The sequence below is a fragment of the Carcharhinus amblyrhynchos genome, chromosome 11 (genome assembly GCF_965287045.1).
Source record: "Carcharhinus amblyrhynchos chromosome 11, sCarAmb.v2.hapA, whole genome shotgun sequence".
NCBI classification, from domain to species: domain Eukaryota; kingdom Metazoa; phylum Chordata; class Chondrichthyes; order Carcharhiniformes; family Carcharhinidae; genus Carcharhinus; species Carcharhinus amblyrhynchos.
The window spans coordinates 93495738-93520200 of NC_137334.1; the positions used below are offsets into that span (position 1 = coordinate 93495738).

Here is a 24463-nt window from a genome sequence, read left to right on the forward strand (position 1 = left end):
CCAGGGTGCGTGGGATCTTTAATTATGCTGGCTGCTTTTCCAAGGCAACGGGAAGTGTAGACAGTTAGTGGATGTGCACAGGACTTCTTTCTAACCCAAATTGTAAAAAGCCTGAGATTCACTGTTGAATCTATGCCTAGAGAATGAATCAGCACAAATAGGAGGGAAGAGAAATAGAAGTAGGAGAACATCAAACCAAGAGCTACCTTTCAGATAGTAATAGAAAAGGACAAAAATATGATGAAAGCTACTTTAATAGATTGAAGAAAAACATGTTTTGAAGGCTGATGGTGGAACTTGGAGAAATAAAAAGGCAGCAAAAATAGAAAATATTTTGAATGGTATTCAACAGAATGCAGGAAAAATATTTCCTGCAATTTTGTTTCTTTTCATTCAGCAATTCGGGCTTCACTGGCTGGGCCAGCATTCATTGCCCTTGAGAAGGTGGCGGTAAACTACCTTCTTGAACCCGCTGCAGTCCATGTGCTGTAGGAATACGCACAGTGCTGTTAGGGAGTTTGGATTTTGACCCGATGACCGCAAAGAAACAGTGATATATTTTCAAATCAAGATGTTGAGTGACTTGGAGGGCGTCCCCAGGTATCTGCTGTTCTTGTCTTTCTAGATGGCAACGGTTGTGGGTTTGGAAGGTGCTACTTAAGGAGCCTTGGTAAGTTTCTGAAGTGCATCTTATAGATGATGCACACCGCCATCTCTGCATCAATGGTGGAGGAAGTGAATGTTTGTGAAAGGGCTAGCAATCAAGCTGAGCACTTTATCCTGGATGGAGCCAAGCTTCTTGGGTGTGGTTGGAGCTGCACTCATCCAGGCAAGTGGAGAGTATTCCATCACACTCCTGGTTTGTGCCTTGTAGCTGGTGGACAGGCTTTGACGAGTCAAGGGGTTACTCACCAAAGGACTCCCAGCCTCTGACTTGCTGCCGTAGTCCCAGTTCAGCTTCTGGTCAATGGTGACTCTCAGAATATTGTTAGTGGGAGATTCAGTAATGGCAATGCCACTGAATGTCAAATGGAGATAGTTAGATTCCTTCGTATTGGAGTTGGCCGTTGCCTGGTACTTGTGTGGTGTGAATGTTATTCGCCACTTGTTAGCCCAAGCCTGGATATTGTCCAGGTCTTGCTGAATTTGGACATGGACTGCTTCAGTGTCTGAGGAGTTGTGAATGGCGTTGAACATTGTGCAGTCATCGGCGAACATTCCTTTATGATGGAAGGGAGATCATTGAAGCAGCTGAAGGTCATTGATGAAGGACAGTACCCTGAGGAACTCCTGGAGTGAGAAGATTGACCTCCAACCACCACAACCTCACACAAGCTTTTCAAAAATGGCTGGTGAAATTTGAATCAGTGAACAATCAGTGAGGATCCAGGAATTTTCCAACAAGTGGAGAGCTTTCCCCCGATCCCCATCGATTCCAGTTTTGCTCCTTGATGCTGCATTTGGTCAAGTGGGGCTGACTAAACACTAGTGAGGTTCAATGGATGAATAAAGATATAAGGGAATAATGAGGGTTGGTCAAACAACATACATTAATTACAGACAGTAGAGGAGTGCATAATAAGAGAGAAAATGAAGCAATGTACATAAAAAGTAAAATATTTTGTGGGCACATCAATTTTTTAAAAAAGGAAAGCTGGGATAGAAATGAGACCATTTAAGGGATAGGCAGCATAGCAGCACAAGGGAGTTTGGAGGGATGACAGAAATATTTAAAAAATTATTTAGTTTTGACATTATGAGAAGTGACCAAGTAGATATTGATTGAAATGAGAAATGCATTTTAAAATAAACAAAAAGGAGATGTGTTGTATGGACCGCTCAAACTTGGAGAGCAGTAGAGGAATCAGAATATTTACAGTGCAGAAGGAAACTATTTGGCCCATTGCTTCTGCACCTGCACTCCAAGTGAGTAATTCACCTAGTACTATTCTCCTGCCTTCTCCCCATGAATCTGCACGTTCTTCCTTCAAGGAACAGCCTGATTCCTTTTCAGATGCCTCAGTTGAATCTTCCTCCACCACACTCTGGCAGTCCCCTCACCACTCACTTTTTTTGCCCATATCACCTTCGCTCCTTTTGTAAGTTACCTTTTAAGTCTGTGCCCTCTTGTTCTCGGTCTTTTCATGAGTGGAATCAGTTTATCCCTGTCTAGGCTGTCCAGACCCTTCATGATCTTGAATAAAGTTTCCTCTCAGACATTATACCAGCAACTACAAGTCAAAAGTATGTAATTGGTTATATAATTTTGAGACATCATGAAAGGTGCTATATAAGTGGGTATTATCTTGCATTGCACTTGCAAAGTTGACAGAGTGACCTTAGCTATGGTGAAATTCGGGGCCAGATACTTATTCTCTAAAGATAGTTGATTACTCTGTGGTTAACTGACGTTAGGAAAACGGTTACAAAGAAATTACTACATTTACAAAAGAAAATTCAAATCCAGCTAACCTTCCCCATCCCTTTCCCGACCCTCCTTCCTTGTCTGTGTGAGTTTCCTCCAGGTGCCCCAGTTTCCTCCCACAGTCCAAAGATGTGCGGGTTAGGTGCATTGGCCATGCTAAATTCTTCCTCAGTGTTGCAGGATGCATAGGTTAGAGGGATTAGTGGGACGAATATGTGAGGTTACAGGGATAGAGCCTGGGTGGGATTGTTGTCAGTGTTGATCTGATGGGCCGAATGGCCTCCTTCTGCATTGTAGCAATTCTGTGAATCCCACTTCCAAACTTCTCTGTCTCCTCCAACCTATATGCTTGCTTTAGATGACGTGCAGCATATCTATTGATCTCCAGCCTGAGTAAACTGAACATACACAAAACACTAAAATTCACAACCCTCTGCATGAAAAAATTTCCCCCTATTCTCAGTCCTAAATGTCTGATCCCTTATCCTGAAACTATGACCCTTACTAAACTCTGCAGGAAAGAGCCTCTCCACACCTGCCCTGTCAAGCCCAGAATAAGATCACTTTTCACTCTTTTAAATTCTAGAGGATATAGGCATGTTGCTTGCTTCTCAACGGGTGCAATTTTATGGTTCCGCTCATCCCGAAACCATAAAATCCCGCTCGAGTTCAAGGGATCTTTCCGTTGCCTGCCCATCGCCTGCTCCGATTTCCTGTGGCAGGCAGGGTGGTAAAATTCCATCCAATATTCCCTTTATAGGGCAACCATCTCAAGCCACAAAACAAACTGGTGAACTTTCTTTGCACCCCTTTTTGGATTAATTATTCCTTGTATTAGGAGACTAAAACTTAACCCTATGTTATTGGCAGCTTGGGCAAAAGGCCAAGTCTTCTGTTTGAAAGCTTTGAATTTCAGCCTCTGAAAAAATTTTGCTTTTCTTTCCAGCCTCTCCTGAATCAGAACAGCTCCAGTCAGTCAACGTGGAAAGACTTCCGTAAGAAAGTTCAGCTGCTTGTGCCCTACATGTGGCCTAAAGGGAATATCTTACTACAGGGCCTGGTTCTGTTCTGCCTGGGTCTCCTTGCGACAGAACGAGTCATCAATGTTTTTGTGCCCATCTACTACAGAAACATCGGTAAGTTCTTTAAATATATCTTTTCATTCAGCTCCCCTGAAAAGCTGACTTGTGCTTGCACTGAATGTGAAGTCTGAATTTCAGGGATGGGAGAAAGGGAAGGGAATGTGCTAAAATTCTGCAGAGAGGGAAATATTCCCCACAATATGTATATATGTCAGTGGGAGCAGCAGCAATGTCTGCCTGATCAATCTGGGGGTGGGCTTGATGAATGACACACAGAATTAGAACGCAAGTGTATTTGCTGCCCAGTATTTAGTAGCAATGAAATTTGGAGGCATTGCAAACTGCCTCAGATTGTCGAGAGTAAGCAAAGTGTGTTTTTCATCTTGTTCTGGTTTAAACAGAAGCAGTGAAGTTGGAGTGTGAGGAGAGGGTGCAGGGTGTGGAATTTTCAAAGTCATAGGGCAGAATTTTCCTGTCCCGTTCACCACAGAAATCGTAGCTGGGGCAGGGGGCGCAATTTCCCTTGGGGTGAACGCGATTGGAAAATCCCAGCCGTTTCCTCAGATGGTGATGGCTAACACGAGGGGACATAGCTTTAAATTAAGGGATGGTAATTATAGGACGGATGTCAGAGGTAGGTTCTTTACTCAGAGGGTAGTAAGGGCGTGGAATGCCCTGCCTGCAGCAGTCATGGACTTGCCAACTTTACGGGCATTCAGATGGTCAGTGGATAGGCATACGGATAACATTGGAATAGTTTAGGTTAGAGGATCATTAGATTGGTTCCACTGGTCGGCGCAACATCGAGGGCCGAAGGGCCTGTACTGCGCTGTAATGTTCTATGTTCTAGAGTTTAACAGCATGGAAAGAGCCCTCTCGGTGCAACATTTTTTGTGCAGGCCATCAGACATCTGTTTATTTTAATCCCATTTTTCAACACTATGTCCATAGCTTTGTACGCTATGGCGTTTCAAATGCTTCTTAAAAGTTGAGGGTTCCCATATCTACTACCCTTTCAGGCAACAAGTTCCAGCTCTTTTCCTCAAATCCCCTCTAAATCTTCTGCTCCTTACCTTATATCTATGCTCTCTGGTTATTGAGCCGTGTGCTGAGGGGGAAAGTCATTCAGTACTCCTTTTTCCATTGCAACGATTTCTCAGTGGGCAGCACTGTCATCTCTGAATTAGAAGGTCCTGGGTTAAATTCCACCAGAGACCTGAACACAAGCAATCACGACAATTCTGTGCAGTATTGGGGGAATGCAGCACTGTTGATGTGCGTTTTTTTTCACATGAGACATTAAGCTAAGCCTGTCTTAAAAAATGAGAGAGTTGCTGAGCATGTTGCTGATGCACATTCACCCATTCTACACTGTCAGAACCTAAGATCTAGAAGCATAGAACATAGAACATTACAGCGCGGAACAGGCCCTTCGGCCCACAATGTTGCGCCGACCAGTCTTATTTTTAAAAAAAAACATTGACCCACTAATCTAAACCACTCCTTTTTCGTCCATAAACCTATCCACCAATCTCTTAAACGCCCCCAAACTAGGCGCATTTACAACTGCAGCAGGCAGGGCATTCCAGTCCCTCACCACCCTCTGGGTAAAGAACCTGCCCCTGACATCCGTCCTATAACTACCCCCCCCTTAATTTAAAGCCATGCCCCCTCGTGCTAGATTTCTCCATCCGAGGAAACAGGCTATCACCATCCACCCTATCTAAACCTCTAATCATCTTATATGTTTCTATAAGATCCCCTCTTAGCCGCCTTCTTTCCAGTGAAAACAACCCCAAATCCCTCAGTCTCTCCTCATAGGACCTCCCCTGCATACCAGGCAACATCCTGGTAAACCTCCTCTGCACCCTCTCCAAAGCCTCCACATCCTTCCTGTAATGTGGGGACCAGAACTGCACACAGTACTCCAAGTGCGGCTGCACCAGAGTTGTGTACAGTTGCAACATGACGCTGCGACTCCTAAATTCAATCCCCCTACCAATAAACGCCAAGACACCGTATGCCTTCTTAACAACCTTATCTACTTGATTCCCAACTTTCAGGGATCTATGTACACATACACCTAGATCCCTCTGCTCCTCCACTCTATTCAAAGTCCTCCCGTTAGCCCTATACTCAACACATCTGTTATTCCTACCGAAATGGATTACCTCACACTTCTCCGCATTAAACTCCAAGAAGCAGGAATAGTTCATCTGGCCCCTCGAGCCTGCTGCACCATTCAGTATGATCATGGCTGATCTTTTTGTGGCCTCAGCTCCACTTACCTGCCCGCTCACCAAAATCCTTAATTCCTTTACTGTTCAGAAGTTTATCTAGCCTTGTTTTAAAAACAGTCAATGAGTTAGCCACAACTGCTTCACTGGGCAGAGAATTCCACAGATCAGAGTCAAAATCTACCCGAGACTTTCCTTGTGGGAAGACATGAAGGAAAAATTTTTCTTGAATTCATTTTTGGGTTCTGAGTGTCGCTGGCTAGCCCAGCCTTTATTGCCCATCCCTAATTTCCTTTGGGAAGTTGGTGATGGTGAGCTATCTTCTTGAATTGCTACAGTCCATGTGGTGTGGGTACACCCACAGCGCTGTGAGGGGGTGAGTTCCAGGGTTTTGACCTAGTGATAATGAAGGGATGGTGATTATAGTTCCAAGTGAGTGGCTTAGAGAGAAACTTCCAGGTGGTGTGTTCCCAGATATCTGCTGCCGTTGTCCATCTAGGTGCTCGTGGTGGTGGGTTTGGAAGATGCTGCCTAAGGAGCCTTGGTAGATTATGATTGCTGGAGATTTATCTGACTGGTGACACTACTGCCTCACAGTCAGGAGAGGGCAGTCTGAACTCGTCAAATCTGTTTCAACATAAGTGGCTGTCACAAGAATGTGTTATCATCTTTCAAAGAACAAAAATTGATGGATCTCATAAGAACACATGCTGAGGCTTCCAAAACATGGCATGAAATTTTGTAATTTGTATGTTTATGAATCTGTATCTGGGTCTTGCAGGAGCAAGCAACACCGAAATAATAAATAAAGTAATACATTGTAACAGAACTTTCATGTTCCACGATCCCAAGACATCCTAAAGTTTTTTTTTAAACATGGTTTGAAGAAACTAATTTCCAAACTCTGTGGCCTGGGCCTCAGCTTCTCCCTCTGCCATTAGATCCTGAACTTCCTAACCCACAGACCACAATCAGTAAGGATAGGTAACAGCACCTCTTCCACGATCATCCTCAACACTGGTGCCCCACAAGACTGTGTTCTCAGCCCCCTACTGTACTCCTTATACACCTATAACAATGCAGCCAAATTCCCCACCAACTCAATTTTCAAGTTTGCTGACGACACCACCGTAGTGGGTCAGATCTCAAACAATGACAAGACAGGCTACAGGAACGAGATAGAGAATCTTTCTCCATGTCAAGAAAATGAAGGAGAGTGTCATCGACTTCAGGAAGCATAGTGGAGTTGCCCCTGTCCATATCAACGGGGATGAAGTGGAAATGGTCAAAATCTTCAAGTTTTCAGGTGCCCAGATCACCAACAATCTGTCCTGGTCCCCCTATGCCAGTACTATTGTTAAGAAAGCCCACCAACGCCTCTATTTTCTCAGGAGACGAAGGAAATTTGGCATGTCAGCTACGCCTGTCACCAATTTTTACAGATGCGCCATAGAATGTATTATAGCTAGGTATGGCTCCTGCTCTGCCCAAGACTGCAAGAAACTGCAAAAGGTTGTGAATTTAGCCCAATCCATCAAGCAAACCAGCCTCCCATCCATTGACTCCTTCTACATTTCCCGCTGCCTTAGCAAAGCAGCCAGCATAATTATGGACCCCATGTACCCGGACATTCTCTCCTCCACCTTCTTCTTTTGGGAAAAAGAGACAAAAGGCAGGTCAGATACCCACCAACTCAAGAACAGCTTCCTCTCAGCTGCCATCAGACTTTTGAATGGACCTACCTCACATTAAGTTGATTTTTCTCTGACTGTGACATTGCATTCTGCACTATCTTGTTTGCTTCTCAATCAATGGTATGCTTTGTCTGCATAGCACGCAAGAAAAATACTTTTCACTGTACACTAACACATGTAACAATAATAAATCAAATCAAAAGTGTGTCTTTAGTAATTTAGGAAAAGAGTCAGCCAATATGCACACAGCAAAGTCCCACTAACAGCAATCAGATAAATGTACAGATAATCTATTTTTGGGTGTTGTTTAAGGGATAAGTATTGTAAATAGTCACTGGATGGAATGCCCATATTCCTGTTTGAATAGTACCATGGGATCTTTTACGTCTGTTTGCAAATAGATGGCACTTCCCACAGTGCAGTGCAAGATGTCAGTCTAGATTACTGCTCAGTTCTCTGGAGTAGGACTTGTATTCATGACCATCTGATTCTGAGACATGAGTGTTGTCACATCTGATGGTTACTGCTTGTTAGAGGGGTTTAGGATTAGCTGGAATTAAAATAACTAATAGATCAGAATAGGTTAATTTAGAGTGAATATAGTAAAAGTACAAAGTACCTGGAGTTAAAGGTATTGTTTGTGTTGAAACACATAAACCACTGTTAGAGAATTTAACATGTATTTTTAAAAATGCACTATATTCTTTATTAAAAGGATACATCTTGGCCAATTACACTGCTTTAAGCATGAGGGAATATAGCTAAGAAAGGAGGACGTCATTCTTTGAAAACAATACAGCTACTGAGAGAAGCAAAAAGGACTCTTATCAATGTGGGCTTTAGAAAGTACAAGCTTCCGAGACAGTAGAACGAATAGAGTACTGCAATTTTCTTGATAAGGAGTTGCTAAGTAGACAGTGGAAAAATAACTTTTGAACTCTGTCTCCAAGCAACCCCAATGTGTAGGTCCACAGTGGGTAAGAAGTCTACAGACCTATGTATCCTCACTCTGCCAGAGAGTAGAATATTATTAAAACAAAAAAAAATTACAGCATGTGAACAGGCTGTTTGGCCCTTCAAGCCTGCACCAACCATGCTGCCAGACTGAACTAAAACCCCTACTCTTCCAGGGGCCGTATCCCTCCATTCCCATCCTATTCTTGTATTTGTCAAGTTGCCCCTCACCTTGGCCAAGGTAAATGATTCATACTGAAATGATTGGCTCACATCCACCTAAGATGAGCAAATCCTTTTTGAAAAATGTATAATTGTAATCCTGGTAACAATGCAATTCAGAATAACTTGGGCTTCCCCATATTCATTCTTTTACATACGTAGACCAAGTCTGGGCAATAAAATATGTCTTCAACCAGAATTAATGTCTCCGTGAGTCCTTTTGTACTTGGTCTCCCAAAAAGGTTCTTCAGAAATAACCCTGCTCGCAGCCCATCTCTGCTCATCCCAGCTCTTCCCCCCCCCCCGCCCCACCCCCACAAGAGGTTTCTCACTCTGGTGAGGTTCACAACAGCTCCCTTCACTTCCTCCCTTTCCCTCTTTCTATCTCTCACCTCAGATTTAATTCGTCCTCAAAAAGAGGGCAAAAACTGGATCTGCAGCAGTTTCGTTTAAACTTTGAAACAGGATACAAGCAGGTTAACTAGTGAACGAAAGCACTACTGATTATGACATCCAGCCAAGCAATTTTTTGCAAGTTGATTTAAATCATAATTCGTCCAAGTTTTCACACGGATACCAATTCTACGCAGGTACCCCAACCAGTAGCTGGGATACTGAGCACCTTTGGTTGTGGGATTTCTCATGAGCCTGCAGCGACAGTCGCATTGACTCTGAACAGATTCTAAGAAAATTCAACGTCCTCTATGCTTTTTCTCTTTTTAGAAATAGGCAAATCTGCCTTTTAAACAAAACCCTTGCTGCTTGCCCTCTTTCCCCTTGTTTCCTGAACCAGTTTTGAAGGATATCAAAAGAGCCTGTGAGCTCGTCGTGATGAGAAATGTGTTGGCGCCACATTAAAGCAACAGAGTTAAATGCCATCTTTTGAACACCCTCTGACCTATGAGGGGGTGGGTGGGGGGAGGTCAGTTTTCTCACCAGTTAAGATTAAGGATAGTGCTCTTTTAACAAAGGCCATGCCAAGCTGGTTTACTGGTTGAGACAAGGCTCCTTTTGTCTGTCTATGTAAACGATTGCCAAAGTGAGATGGCTGAGGATGGGAGACTGACATGGGACGTGTTCTGCTTTTGTTTCTCAATCTGCATCTGCAGTGAAAAGGCAGCAGTGACTTCAGAGAGTGGAATTAAGTTCAAAGGAACTGACTGGTGCTGAGACAGAGGCCCAGCGTTTGCGGGAAATATAGTTCAAGTGAGCACTGAGTACTTCTGCAAGGCCCTGGTGCTGACACTGCGAGCGTTGATGGGGTGATTGAAGATAAACTGCTTTCTTGGTGTTGGTGGAGCTGAGAATGTGTTGAAGAATCAGTTGTTTTGAATTACTGGCAAGAAACTGAAACACTTCTACAGCTATTACAGCATCTCAAGATCAAGTTTTCTCACTTTGCAGTGTCTCTCATCTCTTCAGCAGAATGATGATGGACATCGACAGTGTTATCAAGTGGCACTTACTCTCAAATTACCTGCTCACTGGCACTCAGTCCTGATCTCATTACAGCCTTGCTCCAAACATAGACCATAAAGCTGAATTCCAGAGGTGAGGTGAAAGCGACCACCCTCGACAGCAAGACAACGTTTGACCAAGTGCGGCATCAAGGAGCTCCAGCAAACCTGAAGCTAGTGGGAATCGAGGAGAAAACTCTTCACTGGTTGGAGTTGTACCTCGCACAAAGGATGATGGTTGTGGTTGTTGGTGCACAATCATCTCAGTCTCAGGACATTGCTGCAGGAGTTCCTCGGGATAGAGGCCTAGACCCAACCATTTTCAGTTTTATCAAAGACAGTGCCAATATCTTAAAGATTGGCTAGCTAACAGGAAACAGACTTAGCAGAAATGGGTCTTTATTTTTGGTTGGCTGGACGTGATGAGGGGGGTGAAGGAGAGATCAGTGCTGGGATCTCAACATTTCACAATTCATATAAATAACGTGGATGTAACGACTGAAAGTATAAAGTTTATCTTTTAGCCACAAGTAAGGCTTACATTAACACTGCAATGAAGTTACTGTGAAATTCCCCTAGTCACCATACTCCAGCGCCTGTTCAGGTCAATACACCTAACCTGCATCCTGGAGATAGGAAGCTCCCTTTCTTCTCTGTTCCCCAGCAGTGTCTTACTGGAGTTGACTATTTATTTATGCCAAACGCACTCCTGAATTTGGTGGCTTCCTGCTCAATGGGTGGTGTTATGGTTCCTGGTTATGTTCCTGTCTTTCTGGATTTTTTATTGGAAGGGACCCACCCGTGGTCTGGATATTGGAGATTTAATTTTTTGCTCAATCACTTAACCTGTGTCCCTTTTGTAGCCTCCTTACAACCTCTTCACAATTTACTTTGCTACCTATCTTTGCGTCATCAGCAAATGGGATGGCACAGAGGTTAGCACTGCTGCCTCACAGTGCCAGGGATCCGTGTTTGATTTCCAGGTCACTGTCTGTGTGGAGTTTGCATGTTCTCCCCATGTCTGCGTGCATTTCCTCCCACAGTCTGAAAAACATGCTTGTGTTCTTTGCACATTCAAATACCCTACCTCCTAACAAACTGATGCTAATGCATTTGCCTGTTGGGTGAGGGGACCCGAGCTGTGGGAAGCCCATCCATCAAAGGGTCAAGATGACAGTTGAAGTCCCCACCTACTAGTTGATGCTAATTCAGCAAAATTCAGAAAGACTTTAGCAACAAAATCAGGGGAACAATCTGGGTGTTCCCAGACACTCATTATCAAGATGTTTTCCCCTTACAGTAGCCCCTTGACCATTACATACCATCACCCCCCCCCCCCCGTCCTCCACCCAACTCTCCAGTCTAAGAGGCACATCTTCATTGACTAACATCACAACACATTGGCTATTGGTCAAGAATGAAGCACCTGCCCCATCCAGTCCAACCTCGATCTTAAATGCTCCTTGTCATCTAAATGTGTTTCCTGCAATAAAGCTATGTCAACTTTTTCCTTTTTTAAGGGAAGACAAAATCCTTTTTTAATAGGATGATGCGATCCCCGCACACCCCAGGAGGAAAGCCTCAAAATAACTACTGACATTGCACACTCTGTCAAAGAGTCATTTAAAGTCATAAAAGTTTACAGCGTGGAAACAGGCCCTTCGGCCCAACTTGTCTATGCTGCCCTTGTTTATTTCTAAAACTCCAAAGCTAATCCCAATTGCCCACATTTGACCCATATCTCTCTATACCCTTCGTACCCATGTAACTGTCTAAATGCTATTTAAAAGACAACATTGTACCCGCCTTTATTACTACCTCTGGCAGCTTGTTCCAGACACTCAGCTTCCTCTGTGTGAAAAAATTGCCTGTCTGGACATTGTGCCGTCTAGTTTTAGACTCCCCTAACTTTGGGAAAAGATATTGATTGTCTAACTGACCTGTGCCCCTCATTATCTTATAGATCTCTACAAGATCACCCCTCAGCCTCCTACGTTCCAGAGAAAAAAGTCCCAGTCTCTCCAGCCTCTCCTTACAACTCAAAACCATCAAGTCTGGGTAGCATCCTAGTAAATCTTTTCTGCACTCTTTTTCTAGTTTAATAATATCCTTTCTATAATAGGGTGACCAGAACTGTACACAGTACTCCCAAGTGTGGCCTTATCAATGTTTTGTACAACTTGGAACAAGACGTCCCAACTCCTGTATTTCATGTTCTGACCAATGAAGCCAAGCATGTCAAATGCTGCCTTCACTGCTCTGTCCACCTGTGACTCCACTTTCAGGGAACTATGAACATGTACCCCTAGATCTCTTTGTTCTGTAATTGTCCCCAGTGCCCTACCATTAACTGAGTTGCCCTGGTTCAGTCTACCAAAATGCATCACCTTGCAGCTCTGGCAGCTTGTTCCAGACACTCCGCTTCCTCTGTGTGAAAAAATTGCCTGTCTGGACATTGTGCTGTCTAGTTTTAGACTCCCCTACCTAAGTTAAACTCCATCTGCCATTCGTCAGCCCACTGACCCAATTGATCAAGATAAAGAGAGTATAAGATAGTGACGCAAAGAAATAAAAGCCTCATCAGCCAGAGATTTTCATGCCCCACTTAGGAATATACCTCCCCCATCTCCAACTATACCAGAGGACACATTATAGAACATAGAACACTACAGCACAAACAGGCCCTTCGGCCCACGAGTTGCGCCGATCACATCAACACCTACCAATCTACAGACCTATCTGTAACCCCCAATCCCATTAAACCCCATATACTCATCCAGAAGTCTTTTAAAAGACCCCAGCGAGTTCGCCTCCACCACCACTGATGGCAGCCGATTCCATTCACTCACCACCCTCTGAGTGAAAAACTTACCCCTAACATCACTTCTGTACTTTCCTCCCCGCACCTTAAATCTGTCCTCTCGTAGCGACCATTTCAACCTGGGGAAATAGCCTCTGAGAATCCACCCTATCTATTCCTCTCAACATTTTATAAACTTCTATCAGGTCGCCTCTCAACCTTCGTCTCTCCAGGGAGAAGAGTCCCAGCTCCCTCAACCTAACTTCATAAGGCATGCCTCCCAGTCCAGGCAACATCCTTGTAAATCTCCTCTGTACCCTTTCAATAGCTTCTACGTCTTTCCTATAGTGAGGCGACCAGAACTGCGCACAATACTCCAAATGAGGCCTGACTAGGGTCTTATAAAGTTGCAGCATTACCTCCCGATTCCTAAACTCAATCCCTCGATTAATGAAGGCCAGTACACCATACGCCTTCTTGACCACATCCTCCACCTGCGAGGCCGATTTAAGAGTCCTGTGGACCCGGACCCCAAGATCCTTCTGCTCCTCAACACTACTAAGACTCCTGCCCTTGATAGTGTACTCGTTCATCCCGTTGGTTCTGCCAAAATGGACGACTACACATTTATCTGCGTTGAAGTCCATCTGCCACTTCTCCGCCCAGTCCTGCATCCTATTTATGTCCTGCTGCAACTTTTGACATCCTTCCAGACCATCCACAACACCACCGACCTTCGTGTCATCAGCGAACTTACTTACCCATCCCTCCACTCCCTCATCCAGGTCATTTATGAAAATGACAAACAGCAAGGGTCCTAGGACAGATCCCTGGGGCACTCCACTGGTGACTGACCTCCATGCCGAAAAAGACCCATCCACAACCACTCGCTGCCTTCTGCAAGCAAGCCAGTTCTGGATCCACAAGGCCAAAGGCCCTTGGATCCCATGCCCTCTCACCTTCTCAAGAAGTCTTGCACGGGGGACCTTATCAAACGCCTTGCTGAAGTCCATGTACACCACGTCCACAGCACTTCCTTCGTCAATGTGTTCAGTCACATTATCGAAGAACTCAACTAGGCTCGTAAGGCACGACTGCCCTTGACAAATCCATGCTGACTATTCCTGATCATGTCAAACCTCTCCAAATGCTCGTAAATCTTGTCCCTCAGAAGCCTCTCCATCAGCTTACCAACCACAGAGGTCAGACTCACCGGTCGGTAATTTCCCGGGCTATCTCTGTTCCCTTTCTTGAAAATAGGAACTACATCCACAATCCTCCAATCCTCCGGAACCTCTCCCGTCTCCATTGACGACGCAAAGATCATCGCCAGGGGCTCTGCAATCACTTCCCTCGCCTCCCACAGTATCCTGGTCCCGGCAACTTATCTATCTTGATAGAATTCAAAAGTTCTAACACATCCTCCTCCTTAATATCCACATACTCAATCTTTTCCATCTGATGCAAATCCGTAGCAAAATCTCCCAGATCAGCTTCCACTGTGAATACTGAGGCAAAGTACTCATTAAGCACCTCTGCCATTTCTTCTGGTTCTACACAGACCTTTCCCCCTTCACCTTTTATAGGTCCTATCCCTTCTCTTCTCATCCTTTTACCTTTCACATATTTATAGAAGGCCTTGGGATTCTCCTTAATCTTACCTGCCAAGGTCTTCTCATGACCCCTTCTGGCTCTCCTAATTTCCCTTTTAAGCTCCTTTCTACAGTCCTTATACTCCTCAAGATCCTTAACATCTCCTAGTTCCCTGAACCTTTTGTACACCTTCCTTTTCCTCCTGACTAGGTTCAACACAGCCTTCGTGCACCACGGTTCCCGCGACCTACCAAAACCCCCTTGTCTCATCGGAACGTTGTCATGCAGAGCTCCAGACAAACATTCCTTGAATATCCGCCACCTTCCTTCGGTACTTCTCCCTAAGAACGCCTCCTTCCAGTTTATTTGTCCAAGTAACTTCCTGACTTCTTCGTATCTCCCCTTACTCCAGACAAACACCTTCCTAGCCTGCCTGATCCTATCTCGTTCCAATGCAGTTGTGAAGGAGATAGAATTATGGTCACCATTCCCAAGATGCTCTCCTACCGAGAGATCCATCACCTGCCCTGGTTCATTCGCCAGTACCAGGTCAAGTACAGCTTCTCCCCTCGTAGGCTTATCCACATACTGCGTCAGGAAACCTTCCTGAACACACCTAACAAACTCCTCCCCATCCAAACCCCTTACCCTAGGGATATTCCAGACGATGTTTGGGAAATTGAAGTCTCCCATCACGACAACTCTGTTATTAATACATCTCTCCAGAATCTTATAAAGTATTTTCCCTGGACGTGTGACCTGCCTGGATCCTTACAAGAACCAGTTCAGGACTATTTAACCCCAAAATAAACAAATATGCATAGTCATTAGTTATAAGGGTGTATTCCTCACCAATGTGAGGACCTGTAGAGCTATACCTACAAACTTTTCCATCATTACGCCAAGGTGTCTTTCCTTTCAAAAAAAAAGAGCAGGCAAGATATACCACAAGAAGGATAAGTGTCAAATGCCCTTTCTGCATTCTAACCCCTTCCATTAAGACTTAAGCCACTCACCCATTTCCCAGCAGTGGCACTATTCTTATTTATTGTGATTTGCACACTGGAGACCATGAGGCATCTATCCCATTATAAATGTACAGATAAGAAGAAAAGATAGCTATTTATCTAAAAGCCCTCATGCCATACAACCTGCATAGCGCAATCCTTAACTAAAAGGGGCACAAGGAGGAGTGCTTTCCATTCAAGGAAATTGGAAGTCCCTGCTATTCTTCAGGAAAAAAACTCATTGTAGTGCTCAATGACTAGATCACCCATGTCAGCATGATAAATAAGAACTCCGAATCAGGAAGGAATTATAATGAGAAGGGATAAAGTCCAGAATTTAATGTGAACGGCAAATTGTTACTCCCAGTTATTTGCCTTCCACAGAGTTCACGAAGACCATGACCTTAGCCAGATTGTCGGACACCTTTATAGAGTTGTCAGATGTCATCCTCTGTAGCAGGATACAATGGGGCATATTGCACTCAGCTATTTTTGAACTTGGTCAAAACCCTTGCGCATCTGTTATATCACCATTTGAGAAATCTTGGAAGTAAAGAGATTCTTGCTTTGTTATAGAGCAAGCCCTCGTTTTATCTGGCTGCTTCCAATACTCTTTTTGGTGATCTCTGAAGTTATGAAAATACATAATTATGGCCAGGGTTGGTGATTGTCCATTGGCGTCAGAAACTGGTATACAATGTGCCCTTTCTAACTTAATTAGCCCAGTATCCAGATTAAGCAGACATGGTAGCTAGCTCTCAAAGAATTTAACTGGGAGCTTACCCTCAGCTCCATCTGGTAGACCGACAATCCGGACATTTTTCCAACATCTTCAGTTCATCAGATTGTCCAAGAATTCTGACATGCCACGCAGCTGCTTTTCCAAGGATTTAAGCGGGCCTCAATGGAGGAAGTTGCATTTTCAACAGCCATGATTCTCTCTCCTGTTTCAGTACCAGTACCTTTAACCAGTATTCTGCAATTCTATAGTATGAACACTGATAGTCTGCACTAATAGACTGGGTTTCTCATTAATGACCTTAATAATATTAGCAGTCATCAGAAGTAATGCCTTTGAGAGTGCCAGATTGAGAGTCTGTTCATTCACTATGTCACCATGTTGAGGAATCGGCTCTACCCCAGTTACTTCTGATTGCTTTCACTCATTCAAGGAAAGTGGACTTCACTGGCTCAGCCAGCACTTATTGTCCTTGAGAAGCTAGTGATAAGGCCTTTTGGAACCACTGCAGGCTGTGTGGTATAGGGACTTCCACGGTGCTACTGGGGAGGGAGTTCTAGGACTTTGACCTAGCGACAGTGAAGGAATGACAATATCTTTCCAAGTCAGGTGTTAAGTTTCTCCTTTTCATACTTTACATTGAATTTGATCATATTCTGATCACCTTTGATAAATGTTCCTTCACTGTTAATTTGTTAACTAAGTCTCATTCATTAATTGATTAAACCTGGTATGGCCAAACCTCTCATTACTCTGCAAACATATAGCTCCAAATGTACTCGAGTAATTCTGATGAGCTATTCAGTTATTTCCAATGTTTTTTTAAAAAGCTCTCCCACTGAAACAACTCTGCTTCGCTGCAAGCCTGTTTGATCCCTGAATTATTCCGTTCCACCATTTCAGTGCTGGTATCAGGAAGCCTGCAGACAACTCCTATTAGTTTATCGCTTTTCACAGTCTTTCATTCTTAACCAAAGAGTCTACTGATTGCATTCACTATGTCCTCTCTTACTAAGGTTGCAATGATATCGTTAATCAATAAGCCTCTTCCATTTATTCCTTCCATTTTCGTTAGTCTAGCCAGCATGTCCTTGAGGGTCAGTTGCATTACCTGAGGTAATGCAGCTTTGACTGAAGTTGCCACACTAATGTATGCTCTTCTTTTCTGTTGCACAGTAAATGAACTGAGTGAAGGAGCCTCCTGGAAGACACTGGCTATGACTGTCTGCATATATGTCCTCCTCAAATTCCTGCAGGGAGGTGGTGCAGGTAGGAAATTTATCAATAGTGGGTGTTGTGAAGTTAGTGTGTGTAAAATTATAATTAATTGTAAAAATGTTAAGAGTTGTAAAATTGTATTGTCTGTTTTTAAAAAAAGTCATTTTTTTGGTGTGCTTGAAGAGTTAAGAAGTGCAGGTGCATCCAGTACCCAAACTGAAATAATGTATCTGAGGCAAAAACAACAAAGTTGCTTTGGTAACAGGCTTTAGGCATTTGAATCAGAATATGTTTTTAAATTTTAACCAATCATTTTGAAATAGCAGTTGCATATTGGATTTGAATTTGATGTTTTGATAACCCGCAAACCAATCCTCCTTGGGGGGGTTTTTGGTACGTCATTGGGTGTACAAAGGCCACAGCTTCCAGCTCCAAACTGCTAGAAGACTGCTTGTCAGCAACTGCAACAGACCACAGCTTGAGAGAGACACAGGCAGTAACTGCTCTCTGTGTTAACAGCTACATTTATGTCTTAAAAGAGCACTTCATCTCAATCATAAATATACCAACAGAACACAGAAGAAGTCAGCAAAGTAGATAGATAATTATAGAAGATGACAAACCTGATTGCGTTTTGAATGTCACTAAAAATTCTACTGTTTTTGTTAATTAGTAGGAATTATTATCTAAACAGCATTTCATTAGAATAGTGTTTAATTCCATTTATTAATAGTTTATTTAACCCATTCACTGTTAGATAAATAAAGTGTTGCTGGTTGCTTTACAGAGGGATTCTTGGAGTTATTTTGATTTAACCATTAAAAACTGTTGAAGTTCAGATAATCCCTCTTCTCACATATTCTTCAACAGATTATGAAGGAAGACACTTCTGTTTGAGTGGTTGGTTCTCAGAGAGGAGATCAGCCTACCCTTCATAACAGTGGGACAAAAATGTTGTTTGTTTGACATTTGATATAGTTGGATAGTGGTTATGCCACACCATTGAACATGAGTTTGAAACCCTCATTGCAGTTTGCAAATCTGAAGTCCATTCAAGAAATAAATCTGAAATAAAGCTGGAATCAGTATATGTGATCATGAAACTGTCAATCTGTTTGAAAAGCTGACTGGTTTTTTTTTTTAATGCCCTTAAGGAAGCCATATTTCGAAATATCTCTGGCAAGCCGCTTGCTTGTATTAAACTGCTACTGGTTCAGACAGGCATGGCTATCCTCCCTAGTTGTTCTGATGACCAACCAAGTGTTGTGAGCATTCATTAGTGGTAGAGGTGGAGCAGAAATATGATCATTCCATTCCTGATGTCAGCCTTCCCTTTTCGAATGCTGTAGCATTTGGCAGTAATGTTGCTCAATGCTAAAACTGTTTGAAAGGATGCCAGTCATACCCTGAAATTGACCATGGCTAAACGGTTCTGGATACCATTTTGAGTAAGGAGGTTCCGTGCCTGTGATGTCTTCAGATTTGATCTCTTGAAATGTACAGTTCAGAGTAATCAACCCTTGACTGTAGATAAACAATTAAACAATGCCTTCAGTGAGGCTAAGAAGATAATGATGTCAAAAAGCTGTTTGTTTCCACAATCTCCTCTCCCTTCCTGCCTTAATGAGGACTGTTATTCTGCTTTCTTCTCCCTCTCCTCTGACCTTGGCGTGGCGATTAGTTTCTAGTTTCTGATAAAAGATTCTGCACAGTGTGGGGATGGAGAGTCTCTGAGAGCTTTAATTAGAGAGAATTATATTTCTTTACTGCCTTTCATTACCCAGAGGATATCGTAAAGAGCTCTGCAGCCAACTAAGCGCATTTGAGATGTAGTCACTATTGTAACAGGAAATGCAGAGCAACCTCACACAAACTGATAAGACCAGATGATCTGCTATAGTGATGTTAGTCAATGAATAACAGCCCAGGGAACAGGGAGAAACTTCAAAATAGTGCTTTATTGGCAGTTTGACGTCCCCTTCACAAGGCGATACCTTTGACTATGGAACACTCCCTCAATGTTGCTCTATGTATGTCACCTTAGAGTATGTGCTTGGAATTTGAATCCATGACCTTCTGACTTGGAGAGAAGAGTCATACCCACTGAGTCACGGATGATATTTACTATATGAATCTGTGGCAGGATTTGTTGCAGTCATTTACATTTCCTACATTAAAACAGTGACTATACCTCAAACCCATTCCATTGACTGCACTTTGGGATGTTCTTTGGTTGTGAAGGGCAGTAGAGTTTATTACACTAAATTTCATGGAAGCTTTGTCCCGTGTGGTGAGAGCACTAGTAAGTGCATTGTAGGTCTGTACCTGGCAATAATCTCTTTCCGTTCAGGTGCATCAGGTTTTGTGAACAATTTACGCTCCTTCATATGGATTCGGGTCCAGCAGTTTACCAACAGACAGGTACAGGTTGGACTCTTTGCTCATCTTCACTCACTTTCCCTTCGCTGGCATCTGGGCAGGAAGACTGGGGAAGTTCTACGTAGTGTGGATCGTGGCACCAGCAGCATAAATTCCTTGCTGAGGTACTTGGGATTTTGGGAGGAACTTTTTTTTAATCACACTTAATGGGTTTGACTTGGGTGATTTTATTTATTCCTTGTGTGTAATTATAATCTCCCCTATTCTTACTGCAGTGACATTCCCTTAATCTAGTCTGCAGTAAAGAGAGAACGCATTTTGCATAACCTAAATGTCCCAAGGCACTTCACAGTCAATTTGTTGTAATATAAGAAACCACAAACTCCCAGATATATCCATCTGATAATGACCCAATTAACTGCTCTTAAGTGTTAGTTGAGGGGTAAATATTGGACAGGAAATGGAGAAGAATTCCCCTGCCCTTATTGATTATAGTGCCATGAGATCTTGTATACCTACCTGAGAAGGAAGGTAGGGCCTTGGTTTAACATCTCTCAAAGAATATAGGTGCTCCAAAAAACGCAGCAGTGTCTCAGTACTGTGCTGTCAACCTAGATTATGTGCTCAAAGCTTAGGAATTTGGCTTGTGTCCACAATTTTTATTCAGAGGCATATGTGCGACCACTGACCTAGGCTGACACTGCGCTGAAGTGTGCCAAGGTGTCGGTGCTGCCATCCTTTTGATTAAAACTTAGGCTTAGAACGATTACAGCACTGAAGGGCACTATTTGGCCTTTCCAATGATTATTCTTCTCCCTTGTCTTGCCAGAACAAATCTTCCAGAATCAAGAAGGCCACAGATTGAATTTTTTTTTTACTCCCTGTATCCAGCTGTGATGCCTCACGAAGCCCAACAGCTTTTTCTCTGTGCAGATCACACAAAATCTCAGCCATTTGTCTATGATATTCACTGATTTCTCGGGAAGGCTGTAAACTGATCTCAAAATGGCCTCCTCTGCCCTTTTTCCCCTGGCAACAGGAAATACTTCAACCTAGTATCTAGATAGAAATGCCAAGTAAATCAACATTAAAAAGCACAACCATTTACAACTCAATACCAATAACACCTTTTTAGAACTTTGTGAGACTCATTGCAAACCCAGAGACTTCTGCCATTGCCTCCATGCATAAATACCTTGCACCTTATTCTCAGTAAAACAATCCAAGCCCTCCTTTGAGCTAACAGTCAGACTACCCAGGCTTATTGCCAGAAGAGGTTATGGGACACTTTCATTTAACATAACTTTAAAACTACAGTCCCAAAGTATAATAATCTTATAAACCTCAGTTGTAACAGTAAGTATTGCCTCTCCACATTTGTCCTAACAAAGCATATCAGTTCACATTACTGTGCACTAAATCCCATCTGCTAGCTTTCCACCCATTCTATGTCCTCTTAAAACCTATCATTATCTTCCTCACAGTTCATAATACTTTAGTTTAATGTCAGCTGAATATTTTGAAATTGTGTTCTGCATGTCCAAATCTAGGTCATTACTGTTGATCAAGGAAAGCAGTGATCCTTGTACATCCACTGGGGAACACCAGATATTGCCTTATTCCAGTTCATAAAAACAATTTTCATCACTCCATTTCATAAGAACATTAGAAATAGGAGCAGGAGTAGGCCATCTAGCCCTTCGAGCCTGCCCCGCCATTCAATAAAATCATGGCTGATCTGTCGTGTCTCAGTTCCACATTCCTGCCCTCTCCCCATAACCCTTAATCCCCTTGCCTATAAAAACATATCAACCCGCATCTTAAATATACTTAGCGAGGCAGCCTCCACTACTTCAACGGGCAGAGAATTCCAGAGATAAAATAAAATTCACTCAAAGGGTGGTGAATCTCTGGAATTCTCTGCCCGTTGAAGTGGTGGAGGCTGCCTCGCTAAATATTTTTAAGACGCGGGTTGATGGGTTTTTGATAGGAGAGGGGATTAAGGGTTATGGGGAGAGGGCGGGAAAGTGGAACTGAGCAGCGACAGATCAGCCATGATCTTATTGAATGGCGGGGCAGGCTCGAAGGGCTGGATGGCCTACTCCTGCTCCTATTTCTTATGTTCTTATTTCTTATGTTCTTAAATGTCATTAACTCCTGAAGGCTATCTGAACTGGCCCAGGAAGTCACTTTGTTCTACTCAAAAAGGTAGCTCACTATCACCTTGTAGAGAGCAATTAGGGCTGGACAATAAATGCCAGTCTTTTTCTCTGTATTGCTTTGTCTAATAGATATCATACTTGTGATTATAAACATAACATCGGTTCAATAAAACAGCCCCTCAAAATGTTTCGAAGCAGCAAGAAAGTCTGTTTTTGTGTGCTGTAATTGCGATTCATGCAGTGATAAATAAACTTCAGCTTTACTTTACAGCTACATTGTTTTCAGCATCTTCCCAACGATTGCTGATATCATCATCGGCATAGTTTACTTCACCACAAACTTCAACGCCTGGTTTGGTCTCATCATCTTTGTTTGCATGACGCTATACTTAAGTAAGTGTGATGATCGAGAAATGGGTGTTATCAAAATTGATGCTGTTTGTGCTCAAGGTCAGAAACTTTACACTCTTTAAAATGTGGGTGTTTAAATGTGAGTGTTTAACACCTCTCCCAGCCAAGGCTAGCTACTGCAGGAAAATACCTACGTTTGTCAGTCTGACTCAGTGTGAGGGCACCTGCTGTAGGAAACAGAAAATGTTAGATCAGCACAAGACAGTCTCCCCTTCTATGATAGTTCACAGAACTTCCTTTTAATTTCAGATTTCCAGCATAGAAAATCGAGGCAGGCCATTTGGCCCTGCAAGCCTTCTCCACTATACAACACAGTAAGAAGCCTCACAACACCAGGTTAAAGTCCAAAAGGTTATTTGGTGTATCACGAGTTTCGGAGCATTGCTCCTTCATCGGGTGAGTGGGACTTTAACCTGGTGTTGCAAGACTTCTCATTGTGCCCACCCCAGTCCAACGCCAGCATCTCCACATCATCACTATACAACATGCTCATGGCTGATCTTTTATCTCAGCATCCTCCCCATGCCCCTCGGCTCCTGGAAATGATGGTGTAGTGTTATTGTAACTGGAATAGTAATCCAGAAACCCAGGGTGACCCTCTGGATTCAAATCCCATCACAGCAATTTGAATTCCGTAAAAATCTGGAATTAAAATGTCTAATGATGATCATGGAACCGGTGTCATAAAACCCATCTGGTTTACCCATGCCCTTTAGGAAATCTATTGTCCTTACCTGGTCCTGCCTACATGCGACTCCAGATCCAAAGCAAAGTGGTTAACATTTAGATGCCACTTAAGCCGCTCAGTTGTATCAAACCAGTACAGAAAATTAGATGAGGAATGAAACCTCCCGCCACCTGGCATCGACCTGAGCACTGGAAATAACAATGGCAATCTCAGTCCTGTTGACACTGCAGAGATCTCCTTAATAATACCTTGGGGCTGGTGCCAAAATTGGGAGAGCTCACAGATTAGTCAAGCAGTTGTACTGGCAGGATTGTCTCTTATACATAATGTCTCAGACACTACCATCACTGAATCACAGGATTGTTACAGTGCAGAAGAAGGCCATTTGGCCCATTGTGCCTGCGCTTGCAATCAAAATGAGCATCATGATTTAGTGCTATTCTCCTGGCTTTTCCGCATTCCTCTGCACATTGTTTCTCTTCAACTAACCATCTGATGCTCTCTTGAACGTTTCTGTTGAGCCTCCACCACACTTCTAGGTAGAGCATTCCGGACTCAAATGTGGAAAAGTCATGTGAAAGTTTTTTCATACATCACATTTGCTAAATTAACAAATCATTTTAAATCTGTTATTTATCCTTTTGCAAGCAGGAACAGTTTCTCCAATCTACTTTGTCCATCCTCCTCGTGATTATAAAATTCTCTATCAAACCTCCTCTTAGTCTTCTGCTCTCCAAGTTCAACAGTCCCAACCTCTCCAATCTATTGTCAAAACTGAAATTTCTCATCCCTAGAACCAGTCTTGTAAACCCCTTTTGTATTCTCTCCAGTGCATTCACATCATTCCTTTAGTGTCGGGTATGAGGTCTAACCAGTGTCTTGTATAATTTCAGCATAACCTCCTTGCTCTTATACTCTATTTCCCTATTAATAAAGACCAGGATACTATGTTTTATTAACTGCTCTCTCCACATGTCCCACCACCTTCACTGATCTATACATATACGTACCCAACTCCCTCTGCTCCTGGAACTCTTTAAGAATTTTACCCCTTATTTAGTGTTGTCTCTCCGAAAATAAATCACCTCGCACTTCTCTACATTGAGCTTCATTGGCCCACTCCACCTACTTGTCTTTGTTCTTTTGAAGTTCTTCATTGTCCTCTTCACAGTTTACAGTACTTCCTAGTTTTGTGTCATCCGTAAACTTTGAAACTCTCCCCTGCCCACTAAGATCCAGATCATTAATGTATTCCAGCAAGAGAAAGGTTCCAAATACCAGCCTCTAGGAAACACCACTACAACCCTTCCTCTAGCCCAAAAAATATCCATTGATCAATACTCTCTGCTTTCTATTATTCAGCCAATTTTGTATCCAACTCTTGGTCTGTCCTCT

At 43.0% G+C, this 24463-nt stretch overlaps 1 protein-coding gene across 1 annotated transcript in view; it reads left to right on the forward strand.

Moving 5' to 3' along the window:
- Positions 1 to 24463, forward strand: part of abcb6a (ATP binding cassette subfamily B member 6 (LAN blood group) a) — a 166591-nt gene that overhangs the window by 34362 nt on the left and 107766 nt on the right. The window contains exons 4-7 of the mRNA XM_080199589.1: positions 3372 to 3561; positions 17387 to 17479; positions 19779 to 19971; positions 22241 to 22362. Coding sequence (XP_080055715.1) covers positions 3372 to 3561; positions 17387 to 17479; positions 19779 to 19971; positions 22241 to 22362 — 598 coding nt within the window. The remainder of the gene's footprint in view (positions 1 to 3371; positions 3562 to 17386; positions 17480 to 19778; positions 19972 to 22240; positions 22363 to 24463) is intronic.